Source organism: Mastomys coucha, unplaced genomic scaffold (genome assembly GCF_008632895.1).
Source record: "Mastomys coucha isolate ucsf_1 unplaced genomic scaffold, UCSF_Mcou_1 pScaffold1, whole genome shotgun sequence".
Classification (NCBI taxonomy): Eukaryota; Metazoa; Chordata; class Mammalia; order Rodentia; family Muridae; genus Mastomys; species Mastomys coucha.
The window spans coordinates 53998812-54014611 of NW_022196891.1; the positions used below are offsets into that span (position 1 = coordinate 53998812).

General features: G+C 40.2%; 1 protein-coding gene across 5 annotated transcripts in view; it reads right to left on the reverse strand.

The window, feature by feature from the left end:
- Positions 1–224: 224 nt before the first annotated feature.
- Positions 225–15800, reverse strand: part of Ralgps2 (Ral GEF with PH domain and SH3 binding motif 2) — a 137001-nt gene continuing 121425 nt past the window's right edge. For 4 of the 5 annotated variants that reach the window (XM_031385882.1, XM_031385857.1, XM_031385872.1 and 1 more), the window contains exons 14-20: positions 15230–15284; positions 12585–12662; positions 11054–11159; positions 9874–9966; positions 5719–5824; positions 3655–3746; positions 225–588 (exon numbers count right to left, since the gene is read on the reverse strand). In XM_031385882.1, the coding sequence (XP_031241742.1) occupies positions 559–588; positions 3655–3746; positions 5719–5824; positions 9874–9966; positions 11054–11159; positions 12585–12662; positions 15230–15284 (560 nt within the window). In that variant the 3' untranslated portion in view covers positions 225–558. The remainder of the gene's footprint in view (positions 589–3654; positions 3747–5718; positions 5825–9873; positions 9967–11053; positions 11160–12584; positions 12663–15229; positions 15285–15800) is intronic. The other variant, XM_031385891.1, reaches the window with a different exon arrangement.

Here is a 15800-nt window from a genome sequence, read left to right on the forward strand (position 1 = left end):
GGCACCCATAGCTTCCACATCACGTCCCTCCCAGGTCTTGCTGTGGGAACTTGAGGCAGCCACTGGCAGAGGCTGCAGGTGAGCTGCTGGCCTGTTCCTCACGGGGACTTCTCACTGCACCTAAAACAGCTCCTGATGGAATCCATAAGAAATGTTTTTCTGTTTTAAAGTGTATCTAAAAAAGATGGTTTTCCCCTCCAAAATTAGTACAAAGTTAAAAGAAATGCAAATTAGCTACAATTTATTCCAAGCACAGCACCGCCAGAAGACGCACACACACTATTTGGTGTCGGTTCTCCTCGCACTCTGTTAAGGCAGTGGTTTCCACAGGTCAGTTCGGAGATTAGAAGAGTAGTTCATGGCAGTTTGTTTTGCAACTCCATTGTTTTTCTCTGGGAACATCTCACTTCATTCCCTGAAATTAGTGCTTTTGGTTCTGAGCTCCGGAGGCTGGGCTGGAGCCTGGGGGCTCTTCCTGGCCCGGGATGGTGTGGCTGGGCTCTCGGCAGGTCCTGGTTCCACGCGGGAACAATTGCACTCCTCTTCTGTCTCAGGCCTTTATTCAAAAGTCATCAAGTTTGTAGGAACCTAAAAAATACAAGTAGCCCACACTGACGGCTGCCACTCCAGAGTGACTGCTTAGCTGTTTCAACTAGTCACTGAAAACATCTGTCACAATGTCCTAAAGTGACTTGTCCCCCAAATTCATTCTAGGGTGAGGGTTCTGTAACTTGAAATTTAACACATAAATTGTATTAATATGTAATACATAAAATTACACATAAGTTTTTCTGTTAAATAACCTGTGTTTAACAATTTATATGAAATTTAATAAACCAAATTCAGCATTTATTTTGTCTTCTTATTTAGCCAAGTTCAAATCACTCTGACCTATGTATCTTTCTTGAGACAGTCTCAACTTTTAGCCCAGGCAGCCTTTGAGCTTGTGGGCGCTGGGCATGTGAGCATGAGCCACCACAGTTTAAATGTCCTTTAAAGGGAACTTGATGGAAGAGGCTTCCTGTGGTTTCTAACAGCGAGTCTAGCATGCCACTTCTTAGAAAATCACCATTAACACGCTTCTCTACAAGGATGCGCCTGCAAAGAAGGAAGGACACAGAGTTCCTGTGCCTTACAGGGGCCTAATGGGTGTTTACCAAAATAAATAAATGAGTCAGAGATATGGCAAACCTTGTAAATCAGAATTCCATAAAATTGCTATCAACTTCTCTGTGTACATTAAAAAAGCTACACTGACAGTTTTATAGCGATCATGAAGGACCTCTCTATGAAAACCTCAGAAATACTAAAGAGTCAAATCTATTAGGCAAAATTATCTGACACTTTCTGACTTAAAAATAAACAGATTATATATGTAACAGTTTAGCACTTTGAGATTATACTGTATTTAATTTGATTTCTTATATGTCTGAATTAAAAGAATTATTGTGTTGGGGATGAAACTCAGAGGCTTGAACAAGCTGGTCAAGTGTCTTGCCATGGGGCATAATTCCAGTCTCTAAAACTCAAGGACTTTCTAACTAAGGGCTACTGAGAGTTCCATGGGTTACAGCATAGGCTTCCTAAGTGCCGGCAGTCCCCTCCTCACCCTTAAAGTGGCTCAGCAGCTCTCACAGGCCAGCACACTCTTTCTGAAACCTGTTACCCTCTGGAGCTGGAGTCATAGGTAGTTGGGTCACTAGATATAGGTCATGGGACTTGAACTCTGGTACTCTACAAGAAGAGCAAGCATTCTTAGCCACTGGGCAATCTCCAGCCTGACAAGATAGTTTTTGCATGAAGAATTCTACTAGACAATATTATAATTGAATTATAACTCAAATGCTCATGTGTTTAAGCTCCCAGATCTGGTGGTAAGAAATCTTTATTTTAACAAAGCGAACCTCATGTATAAATTGCCCAAATGTGTCTTAAGGTATTTTGGGTCTTCAAATAATTTTTAAACTTCACAGGCTTTTTTATAAATTAGTATCACTTAGAAACAAAACAATTTTGAACATCTGTGTGATATTAGGAAGGTTTACTAATACAGTAAAAAATCTGAGCCTTTATGTTGGTATGCATATACATTAATCTTGGAACCTAATATTCTTATAAATGAATGAATACCCTGACTATATTTTTTTTAAAAAATGAAGCATGGAAGAGAATCTGAAAGACTCACGTATCATAGGAGAATTAGGTCTGTCTCTCATTCCGCTCCAGACACTAACTTCATATGAGCAAGCCCTCTACATTTGAAGTCCTACAAGGAGGTTGTTACAGGCTGTGCCAAACTTTCCCTATATATCAGTGAAATCACTGTAACTGAAAAGCCCACCCCAATGACTCAAAGGAAAAAGAAACGTCATCTGGGCTAAAGGCCCCCGTATCTGTGCCTGCTGACCTGTGGAAATGGAAAGTCATTTAGTGTCTTTGAGCCCGTTTCCTTATTCATCAAGAGTTATGATAGATGATAACCTGATATAACAGGATAAAAATCAAAGCAGTATTAAGCTTTCTAAAATTATAGTGCATAATAATTATCTGCTGATAGGTACTGATGAGACAAAGGCATACTCGAAGTGCTAAGTTTGTGATTTCCAAATACGTGCAACCAGAAAAGCTTGGAGTGGTATCCACAACTGTGGTTGGGTTTTCTGTCTGTTAATCTGTGGTCCAGGGCATCTCTGCAAGAGGGCACGGGGAAGACAGTACAACAGACAGGTGATCCTCTGAGACAAGTCTTTCTATTTTATCACCACGGTTTCAGTAAAATAAACAATAAATCTGAAATGGTCCCACTGCAACCTTAGGAACCCAATTCAAGTTGTTATCAAAGACCAACCAGAGCTCTGAGCAAGTACCACCTTCCGAGCTGCCCCTGCCCCAGACACAGCATTCCAAAACCCTCTAGCTTTAGCTGCACATTGGCTAGCCCCAAATTGTCCCTCCACCCACCCTGTTCTTACACAGCCTGTCCCGTCCTACCACTCACGTCAGCACTACTGCCTCTGGGAAGGATCAGGTACATATGTTGCCTTTACTGACCTGTCTCTCTCTCTAGTTTATATTACAGTTTTGTTTACTTATATCTTTCTAAAACACAGACTTCATGTCTTAGTGGCTGCTATGAACAATAAAAGAAAAAACACTAGGAACATTATTCATCTACACTAGTGTTAAGGAAGGAGGATCACAAGTTTGAGGCCAGCCTGGGCTAACTAGTGAGTTCCAGGTCAGCTTGGGCTAAGACCCAATAAATCTGTCTCTTAAACACATGAATGAAAGTTTAAAGGTATAGGTTTTGAGGAGGTAGAGGAGGAGAAGGAGGAGAAAGAAGAAGAGGAAGAAGAGGAGGAGGAGGAAAAGGAGGAAGAAGAGGAAGAAAAAGAGGAGGAAGAGGAAGAAGAGGAGGGGGAAGAGAAGGAGGGGGAGGAGGGAAAGGAGATAGAGGAGGAAGAATAGGAGGAGGAGGAAAAGAGGAAGAGGAGAGGAAGAGGAGGAAGAGGAAGAAGAGGAGGAGAAGGAGAAGGAAGAAGAGGAGGAGAAGGAAGAAGAGAAAGAAGAGAAGAAGGGGAGGAGGGGGGGAGAAGAGGAGGAAGAGGAGGAGGAGGGGGAGGAGGAGGAAGGGGGGAGAGGAGGAGTGTTCACCTGTTGCTTGTTACTCTGGCAGGCCGCGCTCAAGTGTTTAAACCACAGCATTGCATTCATCCTGCTGCCAGCTTGAAACTTGTATGAATTTCCTGCAATTGCCAAAAGCAAGTAGAAAATAATAAATTTAAAGACTGTAACACAATATTCTTGCCAGATACGTAAGACTGAATGAAATATGACTACAGAGCTCAGTTTCAGAATTTCCCAATTGAAAATCTTTATGCCATCTGCTCACAGGATCTAACATTTAGAAAGTTACCTTTCTACCAAGCATAAGGTAAAGGTGATTATGGTTCCCTAAATGTTCTTTAAAATAACTGTGTGCTTCTCTAGATATGTAAAATACTGTCACCTCACAGCTCTCTGTACTGAGTCTATGACTTTGCTCATGCCAGGCAAGCACTCTACCCTCAGAATCTCCACCCTGGTCCTTAATATTAACATCCAATGCGTTCCTAAAGGTAGTATGGAGGGTTCACCTGTTAGTCCATATGTCTGTCACTTAAATATTCATTCCTAATTACATTAAATAGCCAGTTATAGAACATTAATACTGTTAAGACATATGCCAAGTTATTACAAATTTTCAGACCTTCTGGGGGCTTCTCTTGGAAACTGGAAGCCAGGGATTCTGACTTGCTAAGTGCTCTACCACTGAGCATAAAATCTGCAGCCTGGGGGAGACAGGAAGTGTTTCTTTTTCAGGAAGTTGCCCTGTGTGAGCCTGGCAGGCCCTGTGTCTAATCTCATTCAACGTGTGACAGACCGGAGCGTGATGAGGGGGTTTAAATGAGTAAGGAGTAGTTTGAGCACTGCCCCTTCTTTCACCACTGATCTATGTTCTGGCTCTTGCTGAACCCCCCTCTCTCATCCTCTAGGGACTCAGTGTCTCCTTTGAGATGCTACTGAAGCACTGTTCACCTTCAGAAACTGCCGTCTTGTCTTCATGGAATGCTCATAAACCACGTTAGTCCTGTTTTGTTTGCTGAATTCAGATAAGTATTACTATTTAATCTGAATAAAAGTCTACAACTGCATTGGTCAAGGTTACAATTTATACTAGTAAATGCTGTTGTTAGTACAAACCATAAAAACCTGTGTACTTCAAAATAATTCTATGAAGTATGCTAAGAAGATGGAAGGAAACCAAAGAATTTGTTAGTGAAACTCAATAAACGTAATCCCATTTTAAAAATGCAATTTTATGATGAATAGCCATGAGATTCTAAGGGATAGAGGCTTTAATTTAGAGAGCTCAGAGTAAGGTGTCCTTACTCTGTAAGTTGATTTACAACCAATTTGGACTGATTTTTTTTTCTTGCATCTAACATACAAATTAAAATTTTAATTTAAAATTACAATACATGAAAAGCTATTTGTTGATACAAAAATCACACCTGAACAGATGTAAACATTCAGTTGTGAAGTTAATTAAAGGTAGTCTATTTCAGTAAGAGTTGCTAAGTGGAACAGATGTGCAGAAATTGTCCAGATGGACTACTGTAGTGGCTGTCAACAACAGCCGGCAGCTGCTGTGAAGGAAGAGTAATAACTGCTCAGGACCTTCCACTGGAGCCTATGAGAGCCACCACGGGTGCAGCAGGCCAGGCAGTGTAACTCTGACAAGCCCACGCTCCAATTCTTTTCACCCACTTCCCAGACTCCTATGGTCAATTCTAATGAGTGTTTCTATATACTGCATGTAAGGTATTTCATTTTAGAAAGGGATTTGAGCTAAGCAAGCAGTAAATTATCAATAAAAGTTATGTAATGGCAACGGTAATTTTCAGAACTTGAGGATGACGTTACTGCTGGGTACAGATGATGAGGCACTCTGCATTTATGCATGACGAGCCTTTGTCCAAAGTATGGTGTATAGACTCCATGATCTGGATTACTTGGGCTTTTAATTAAAGCTTAAAACACAATATGGAATAAAAGTCCTCCCAACAGATACAATTCCTCAAATACTTCTCTGTTGATAACACAGCAGAACCCGGATCAGGATCAGAAGTTAGTGCCTGCAGTACTGAGTTGACCCCAGTGTGTCTAACCCTTCACCTTTCTCAGAGTCCGTCAGCAGAAAAAGGTCTGGATGCTCTGGGTCATCAGCCATCATCACCATCCAGCCCAGCACAGACACATTCTTATTTGATGTTGATTTGAACTGAGATGAGAGAGGAGCAGAGAAAACAAGAGATGACCAGTGACTTTATGTCCAGTTCTCAGTCAAAGTTAAAAGTGTCAGGGAGCTTATGTTCAGTGTGTCCATAGGAGAGATAAGCTGTGTGACTGGATGCTAGCTCAGGTCAGCTCAGCATGTCTTCCTAGGTAGCCTGCCTCAGTCCAGCCGTCTCCTGAGTCAACTTTCATGTCACCTAAACTGCTCCACTCTGCATTCCCGCCAGGCATGCTGGGAGTCTGCTGTTCTTCATGTCATAGAGTTACCACGGAAAGAAGCGCAGCCCGATACCCATGCTTCTTCAGCCTGAATAGTTCACATGCCAGTGAGGCTATCAGACAATTCCTACTTGCATTTTGTAAAAGCAAGATAGATTTAAAAAAAGGGGGGGGTACTTTAGGAATGCTGGTTATTTTTATAGTTAACTATTCTTTCTATTGAGAAAGGGGTGCTATGAAAGGCAGAAAATAAGGTTAATCTCAGTAACAGAAATTAAAAAAGAATGCTTAAGTAGCTGCAACTCAATCCTAGCAGCACGTAAAAAAAAAACCCCAAACCAAACCAAACCAAACCAAAAAACCCCAACCTGCCAGAAGTCACAGTACACAAAAACAATGAACAACACTTCTACCATGAAATTACTAGCGGAGCGGAGTGTGCCTTGGTGAAATGAAGAACTTTTATTAATTAGAGTAAGGACAAGCAAAAAATCTACACAGGCATTGTGTAGAAGAAAAAGCACAAGAAGGGTGAAGCTCACTAAACAACCAACAGTACAGAATAACTAGGCTTTATGCACATGGGCAGCAAAGACCAAAGGGAGCCAGCCTCATTATTCCCAGTGACCAGGAAACTTCATATGCCCTTTCTGGAAAAGCTTGGTATTTACACTCCTCAGGACATACCCCACAGAATCTGTACATAAAAACACCCGCAGCACAATGGAGTGAAGGCATTACAGTAAGCTCATAGAATGCAAGTCTATTCAACTATGAAAAGGAATAAACGACTTCAGGCACCAACAGTGACTGTCAGCTCTTAGGAATGTGCACGGAGCTGGCTGTGGCACTGCACACCTTTAATCCCTGCCTAGTTTATATGAGTCAGCTAAGGTTACACAGTGAGACACATGTGCACACATGCACATGTGACATGCAAGCCCTGAGGTTACGGAGAGCAGAGCACTGACTGCGCTGGCCAAGGATGGCCCCAGGGCCTTCAAAGGTCAGGCAATGTGCTATTTCTTATTGGGGCTGGGGGTTGGGCGTAAACATGTCTGCTTACTATCTTTTACAGCTAAAGTTACTGGAAAAGGAATGACTCCAGTACAACAGTAATGTTAATGGTACAAAAAAGAAAAAGAAAACTAGGAAGCTATAACACTGACACTGAAAATACCATAGGATAGCACAATTGACAGCTCATAACTTCAAAATAAACAGCACGATTTACGAATAAGAGCTTCCTAAGCTCTGCTGCACGGTCAAGTAATGTAGGCCCATAGTAAAGAGGGATGAGGGACAAAGACTGATACTCCTCAATGTGCTGAACCCAACTCCACAGGTCTGCAGTCAGTCATGTTTGGGGACTGATGCCTCACTCCCAATCCATCCTATGTGTGGAAATTGACAGCTTCAATGCTAACTGGGTCTATTTGTATTGTGATCTGTGGTTTTTAATAGCTTTCCTTGCTGTGGTAGTTTAAATGAAAACAACCCCATAGGCTCATAGGAACTGGCACTATTAGGAGGAGTGTATTACTGGGTGTGGCCTTTGAGCTCTCAGATGTTCAAGCCAGGCCTAGAATCTCTCTCTTTTGCTGCCTGTCCACCCAGATGCAGAGCTTTCAGCCACCTCTCCAACACTATGCCTGCCTCTGTGTCACCGCACTTCCTGTCATTAAGATAATAGATAGACTGAGCCTCTGAACTCTAAGCCAGCCCCAACTAAGTCCTATCCTTTATAAGAGTTGCCGTGATCAGGGTGTCTCTTCACAGCAATAAAAACCTAACTAAGACAATTACTGTTAATTATTTTGTGTATTTTCGGATTTCTGATATTATAACCATTATAGAAATACTCTTCTACCAACATCTTTGTTCACTTGTTCAAAGAAAACAAGTTTTCCTTAGACAAGGAGCTAAGGTACTGAGGAAAGCCCCAGGGGCTTGCCTACCACACAAATGACTTACTGCACTACCAAGCAAGCGTTTAATGAAGGTGGCTGGTTAGCGCATTTCACCTTCTGGTCACTTCCCTGTCTTACTGTTCTGGTTTATTCTTACTTTATAAATACAAAACTTTTTTTTTTTTGGACATGTTTCAAATTTTAACCCATCAAACACATTTGTTTAATCATTATCATGTAGTGACTGATTTAAACATAGCCATAATTTTTTTTTGCAATGATTTTAAAATGATTTTTACCTAAATCTTTTAATACCTTCAGTATGCTTTCATCTTTAAATTTCAAAATAACAATAGTACCTCTTCTTTCTTCCCAAGCTATTCTTCACAGGCCAAGAAATAATAAATAATAAATAACTCCAATATAGGTATATGTGTGGCATATGGTGGTCAAATAATTTTCCTCTCTCGTCTCTCCTGGAGTCATTCATGTCATTTATGAGACTAGGTCTCATAAAGTAGCCCAAGTTAGCCTTGAACTCATGGTCATCTTTTCAGTCCCTTCCCAAGGTCCCAGGACAAGTCCTAAGTGACCACCTCTAAAAACATGCCAATAAGAGCAACGCTAACTGGATTCTAGGGTGTGTATGTGTGTATATACAAAAGAAAATAATGTCATGAATTCAAGGAGAGATACAAGAGGAGTTGGGACAGAAATAATTCACATCAAGTATACTTGTGAATGAAATTCTCAAATAAAGAACGGGAAAGGGGGCTCCTGGGGAAGAATGAGGGATGGGCTGGGGGATGGGGAGAGATGGGGGAAAGATGATCAACAAACCCAAACTCATGTCTGAAATACCATAATAAAAGCTAACACGTGCTATACTACAAAAAGTAGTCATTCCATAATTAAAGACTATATGCAGAGAAAGAGCACCAAGAGGCTTGTAAAGAAACATGCGTAGGAGAGCAGAGTACAGTGCCAGCTGTGCCCGCTTGCCTCCTCACTGCGCAACCTCTCAGGTCTGAGACGAACTGCTCCTTTGTTCTTGTTGAGACAAAGTCCCTCTATGTAGTCCTGGAACTCACTAGTGTGGCCTCAAAGTCAAAGGTCATAATCCCCTGCCTCTGAGAGCTAGGATTAAAGGTATGTGCCACCATGCCCAGGTGTGGGATACAATTTTAGGTATTGTTTTCATTTCCATTTTACATACCAGGAGCTGAGGCTGTGAGGCAAAGGTTTTGAGCCAAGTTCTGACCCAAACTCAGGACTGAGAAAGATCTGATGCCATGGTAGATATCTGTAATCTGTCATTTTCACACTTACAACGAAAAAACAGTATTCAAAAACCTTGAAAACACACAAGTGGTTCCCAGGCACTGCAGTGTGGCCCCTTATACACATTCCAGAATGGCCCCTTACACACTGGGATGGTTGCATGCTTGACCCGGAGACTGGCACTGTTAGGAGGTGTGGCCTTGTTGAAGTAGATGTGTCACTGTGGGTGTGGGCTTTAAAACTCTGATCCTAGCTGCCTGAAAGCTAGCCTTCTGTTTGCCTTTGGAACAAAATGTAGAATTCTTGGCTTCTCTCCTGCACTGCCATGCTCCCACCTCGACGGTAATGGACTGAACCTCTGAACCTGTAAGCCAGCGCCAATTAAATGCTGTCCTTATAAGACTTGCCTTGGTTACGGTGTCTGCTTACAGCAGTAAACCCTACAACACACACGTTCCAGAGTGGTCTCTTACATACATTTCCAACTCCATACTGCATGCCAGGAGGAAGCATGAGAGCTGGGGGATGAGAACATGGCCCTGTGTCCTACTAGGGAGGGGTGTTTTCTTTATAACCAGGAAGAGGCTGAGAAATGAAGCTAAGGGCGTTGAGGAGGAATACTTACATGCTTTCTTTCTGTAGCCTTCAAAGACTTGGCGGCATAGTAAAACAGCTGTGTTCCACACAAGGCTGCCCAATACTTTGTCCAAGAAGCTACCTGGGGGGAGAAACACACAGGTGACCTCCTCTGTGACAGCACTCTGGAGTTGCGAGTTCCGAGGCAGGTGACAGCACTTCTGATGTCTGCACCTCAGATACCCATACTACATTATGAAGTTTAAATGAACTGATGGAACAGAATTGGTCAAATCCCACTTCTCAGGTTTTTACTTTCGATTTTCACTGTGTAGACCAGCCTATCTTTAAACTTTCAGAGATCCACCTGTCTCTCGGATTAAAGGTTTGCACCACCACATTCAGCTTACTGCTGCTATTTCTTAATAACAGGGTTCATTAATAGTTTTGGATAAGAATTACCTTAGAAGTTGAAGAGAAGTGAAGGATTATTTGATCTAAGTTAAAGCTTAAAATATGATTTAGCTGCAACCTATGTGGCAAATTTACAACTTTATGAAAGGAATCTGGAGGCCTGGAGCCCAGAGTCTTCTGCCTTCCTTCTTCATTTCCTGTGATCCAATAATTTAAGTAACACTTTGAGGTTGGCCTAAGTCAACAGGGAAAAAGACAGTAACTACCTGAGTCAGAGAAAAAGCCTTACCAGGGCCCCAGACCTTAGCACAACTGACTCCATGGTGGAGTGTCACTCAGGCAGTAAACCTCAGCACGTAGGCAGCACCACCTGCTGAAACTAAACCAAATCCAAACCCAAAGTCCATACTTGGTTCTGGGAAAGTCTCAATGTACTATCCTGGCCTTTTGGCTTCTGTAGTTCCACTTCAAGCTAACTTGTTATCTGAAGGTATGTCAACCCAGAACATAGTTTTTATGGTTAAAAGCTCACCCTGAGAAAGGCTCAGGGCTCTACTGGGAACCCACACACCCAGTGTGGTTTCTGGTCAGCTAACAGAAGCTTTCTTTCTATTGGCTGAAACTCATGTCCAAGCAGTCTTCTTTGAATACCCCACATCAACAACCAAGTACACTTTCTGTCTGTGCACTCACCCTCTTGATTAAGAACAGAGTTTTCCTTCTCCAGGAGTTAAATTAAAAAAAAAAAAAGAAAAAAAGAAAGAAACATAATAAGGAAAATGTATAGGTTAAATGACTCAAGAAATGAACCTTACTGTGGGTTTCTTGCCTTCTTTTAACAAGGTTTTCCTCCGGAGCACACCTTGAATAGTAACAGCTCCTGGGTACAGGTGCACCGCCAAGTCCTCTGACTCTGCAGAGCTGTAACAATGAGATGAAGCACAAGGTGGCTTAGAGGGTGTGTGCAGTGGTCACTGAGAGGGTCCATAAGTAATGCAATTATTCTTACATTTAAAAAGACACTAAGGGTTTAAAGACTTACTGGTTTGAAAGTTTTAAGCTGTTGTAAAGGTTAATTAGGAAGTTATTAAGGCCAGCAGATGTTTAAACACACATTCATCACTTATTTCAACAAATGCAATTTAGAAAGAAAGCAGCAATTTACTTTAAGATTAGTCAAGATTTTAAGGTAATTTTTTTTTCTTAACATAACACAGTACATCACTGTGATAAACCATCAGAAACTTTTGGCAAGAGAGATAAGGATTTTGTTACAAGTATTTAAGTATACAAAACAGAGAAATACAAACAACAAGCTAAAACAAACAAACAAAAACAAAAAACAACCAGCACCCCACCCCAAAAAAACACCCCCAAAAACTCACACTTGCTTTTACAGTATTTAAATAAAAGTAACTGTGCCAATCAACTGCTTTTAGAAACTGGCTCTCTGTGGTAAGTTTTACTGATTTGATTATGGCCTAACATATCCCTGACAGAAAAGCCTCACGCTCAGGATTCCCTTTTCATAATACATTAGAAATCATTTTAATGCCTTTCCTCAGCCGACTTTAGAGCCTATGTTTAAGATAGAATGATTTAAATGCCAGCCTCTGGTAATGTGTTGTGAGATGTACAACTCTTAAAACAGCCAAAAATGTAGAAGCTCAATTTTCTTTATGATTATTTAGGTGTCTTCAAAGTGACAACCTAGAGATTTCATGCTCTAGCTGCTTATACGGAGGGGACACCGTCAAGCTGACAGGGCTTGCTTCTCGAGTCACTGTGCTGTTGTTCTGAGGTGACTTCCTGTTACTTGTGTCCCCACTCCATGCATCCACCATCTTTAGGCTCCCACAGCTAGAGTAGTTCAGAGAGGCCCCATTAAGGAGAGAACTCCATAAAAATTACTTAATGAAATAGACTGCTCTAAATTTAGGCTCCAAAGAAAAGAAAAAGCTTACTTTAAAAGGACAAATTGAATATAAACTTACTAGCAAAATAAATGCTTTGATTGCAACGTAAGAAAAATAAATTGATTTTTACACAGCTCAGCCATAATTAGCAGCATTAGAAAGAGTGACATTAAAGGATTAACAACTTTGCAGCATTTTTAAAATGTGACATAAAGATGCAATTTTTAATAATTAGCTCTGTGATTGAGAAAGAATACTTCAAATTTAAACTGCATTAAATCTTTTAAAGAAGGTTTTCATGGGCATTTTGTTTAGTTTTAAAACCAATTAGCTGAGGAAGAAGAGGAAAAAAAACGTCAGACCACACCCATATGAGCCAGCCACCAACACCAGAAGGGAGTCCTATGGCCCCTGATGCAGGGGATTGTACCTGCTGGCCTTCATGTGGCTTCGATAGCCATTTCGTGGCACTCTTGTCACCGGGCCGAGAGAGTGGTATAATCTCTTCCTGTTGGATTCCATTATAAATTGTATATATTACACATATTTTTATTTATAGGATCATTATCAATATCTAGAATAGTATTCTAGTTTCCTATGTAATCTAGCTTTCTGTATAATCCTTAAAAAGGGCAAGATATGGTTCTTTTTTAAAACATGCAACACATTAAAATTTTTTCTTCTATTGACTCTAGAAACACAGGTATAAAGTACATGCTATACTCTACAGTAACACATGCACTTATTTTCATACATCTGTCAAAAGGCTAAGAACTATTTATGGCTAAATAGTATGGAAACCTGAAGAAGGCTGCAAAGCGCCTTTGCTCTTCTTGGATCCCAGTTTAAACATGATATATGGACATATATAAATAATTCATTTTATTGTATGTCCCTCTGAAGACACCTAAAAGTAATGTGGCTTATAAACTTAAAATAAACGAGGAAAATATCTTATTATAACTCAAAGTAAACTAGTAGAGACAAACTAAGGAGTAAATATAGGCAATCTTTAATTTCATATCAACGGCAAAGCCAATAAATGATAAGAAAGGTATGAACCAGAATTCATCCCAGATCATGTTGTACTTGATATAGGAAATATACCCAGAAACAATGGTATTTCTTTGTTTGGGAAAGTCAAAAGTATGTGATACATGATACTTGAAGTAAAAAACTACTATGGTATTTGATGTGTCTCTAGGAAATGACAGGAGAAAATTGTGGTTAAAATATAGAGAATGATTCAGAGACTGAGAATACAGCTTGTGATACAGCATTTGCTACACGCCTAAGGTCCCGATCCTGAAGCAGGGCACTTGGTATGTATGTGGGTCAGTACTATTTCAAGTCTGAATCTTTCTAGGCTATATATAAGCTGATTTCAATATGTCTGAAGAGCCAGTACTTTAAATTTGGCACAAGTACAGACATGTTAGTGGCAAATGTATGTAAAACTATTATACAAGAAAATCACTATTTTGAGGTATGAAGGTTAAGACCTTACAAACTGCCTTCCAAGGTAACTTGCTGGGATGAAAACACACTAATGCAGCATACTGGGTTATGCACACAGTTTGAGCAACCTAAGAAACAACTGCTAACCAATACAGTTAACCTAAAAATGACAATATACACCTCAACCAGACTGAGTTAGTCTTTTCCTGAAGGAGAGGTACTTTTTACAGATTCACAGAGCAAGCCCAATGCAACTTTTATGTTCTCTGTTCCAGGTAAACTCAAATTAAAAGAATGAAAGTGGGAGCTGAAGAGATGGCTCAGCATCAACATCACTCTCTGCTCTTGCAGAGGGCCTGGGTTCAATTCCCAGCATCCACACGGTGGCACACAACCATCTGCAACTCCACTTCTAGGTGATCTGACATGCCCTCTTTTGATCTCTGTTGGTACCAGGCATGAAAATGATACAGATATAAACACACAGGCAAAAACACTTATACACACAAAATAAAAATAAATCTTTAAAAAAAAGGAAGAGTGAAAGTAAAACTTCAGAAGAGAACACATAAAACCAAACTGTTACAAATTCCCCAACGGAGACAACAAAACAGGACATTCAGCATATAAAAGATCAAAAAGTACAGTGTTAGGAAGTTTCCAATAAGCAGCCTGAAATCAAGACGACTCAAATATAATTTCAAATGTTCCTTTTAAAAATGAGTGATACGGAGTTTTCATAGAACATAAATATTTAGTCTAAACAATGATCTTAGGGCTCAGTAGAAGACCCTGGTCCAACCCTGAGTTCTATATAACAACACCAACTCTCCGCTATCTCCCCACCACACTTAGTTCTATATAACAACACCAACTCCCCGCTATCTCCCCACCACACTTGCTGCTTACAAGTTCAGGTCTTGGTTTACATATAAAGATGGAACAATTCTTTCTGTCAAGTCTAATGTCTTGAGCCCAAGGATACTGAAGTAATAACAGAAGACTTCGAATGGGCATTTAGCAAATACCTATTTGAATAACTTTTCATTAGTCTCAGGGAGATGGTCTATTTGATGAGCAATGGAGAGCACCATCCCCACACAGATGACATCGCTTACAGCCTGAAGGGAGGAGAAGGTAGCAGGGCCGTGTGAAGCACTACACACATACACACAGACCTATATGTCAAATATCAATCTTTACTCCTAACTTCAAGTTAGCTGTTATTCTATCCTTAGGAAAGCAACAAAGTGATAAATAAGTGTCTTACCATTAAATTACCCAAACCTAAGAAAATAATCTCATTTTTGGAATATAGAAGTTAACTATGGTTATTTTAAATTTTTATTAAAAATTCATCATTATTAAAAATCTACATTACAATTTCAAAAATTCAAAAACACATGTAAAAACACCAAAGAAACATATATAAAGATCACCAATAGCCATTCTCATGTATAATTCCAGACTTTAATGTCTACTCGTCATTTTTTCTGACCAGAAAAAAACATAGTCGCTTAGTGACATGTAACATGTACCTCTTCAAATTCAAACTCATAGGCTCTTTAAGACAGACCAAATAAGTTCAAAGCAATTTTAGTGACTCACTTCTCCTACCTTTCAAAAGCCGGCCATGAGGTCTCTTCGCTTAGTTCAGAACCATCGCTGCTCCCTAAAACCAAAAGTTGTTCTATTATTGCTATAGAAGTGCTTTTTCCATAAATAAAATAAAATTATATTTCAAAAATAAAATTTCTGGTGGTCCACATTAATATGTTAATAATACTAATAATCCTATACTTAGAAGGGGGAGACATGAGTCAATTCAATTCAATTTGACCCTGTCTGAAAATAAAAACAAATTGCAACAACAACAAAACACAGGGCTGGAGATGTAGCTTAGTGGAAGAGCGCCGGTCTACCCCTGAATTGGACGTTCAATACCACAGAACCAAAAGTCGTCTACCATCAAAGTGTACCAGAAAAGCCTTTTTCTTACTAAGTTTGCCATAACTGAAATTGAAAGAAGTTCATGGCATACTAATTTCTTGTTTTGAAACTGAAATACTGTAATGAGGATAAACAGCCTAATGAAATTTGAAATGGAGTCCCCGGGGCATGACATCATCTGGAACCCCACTGTATTACCACCAGCAGGACATGGGCATATTCAGACCATAAGGAAAAC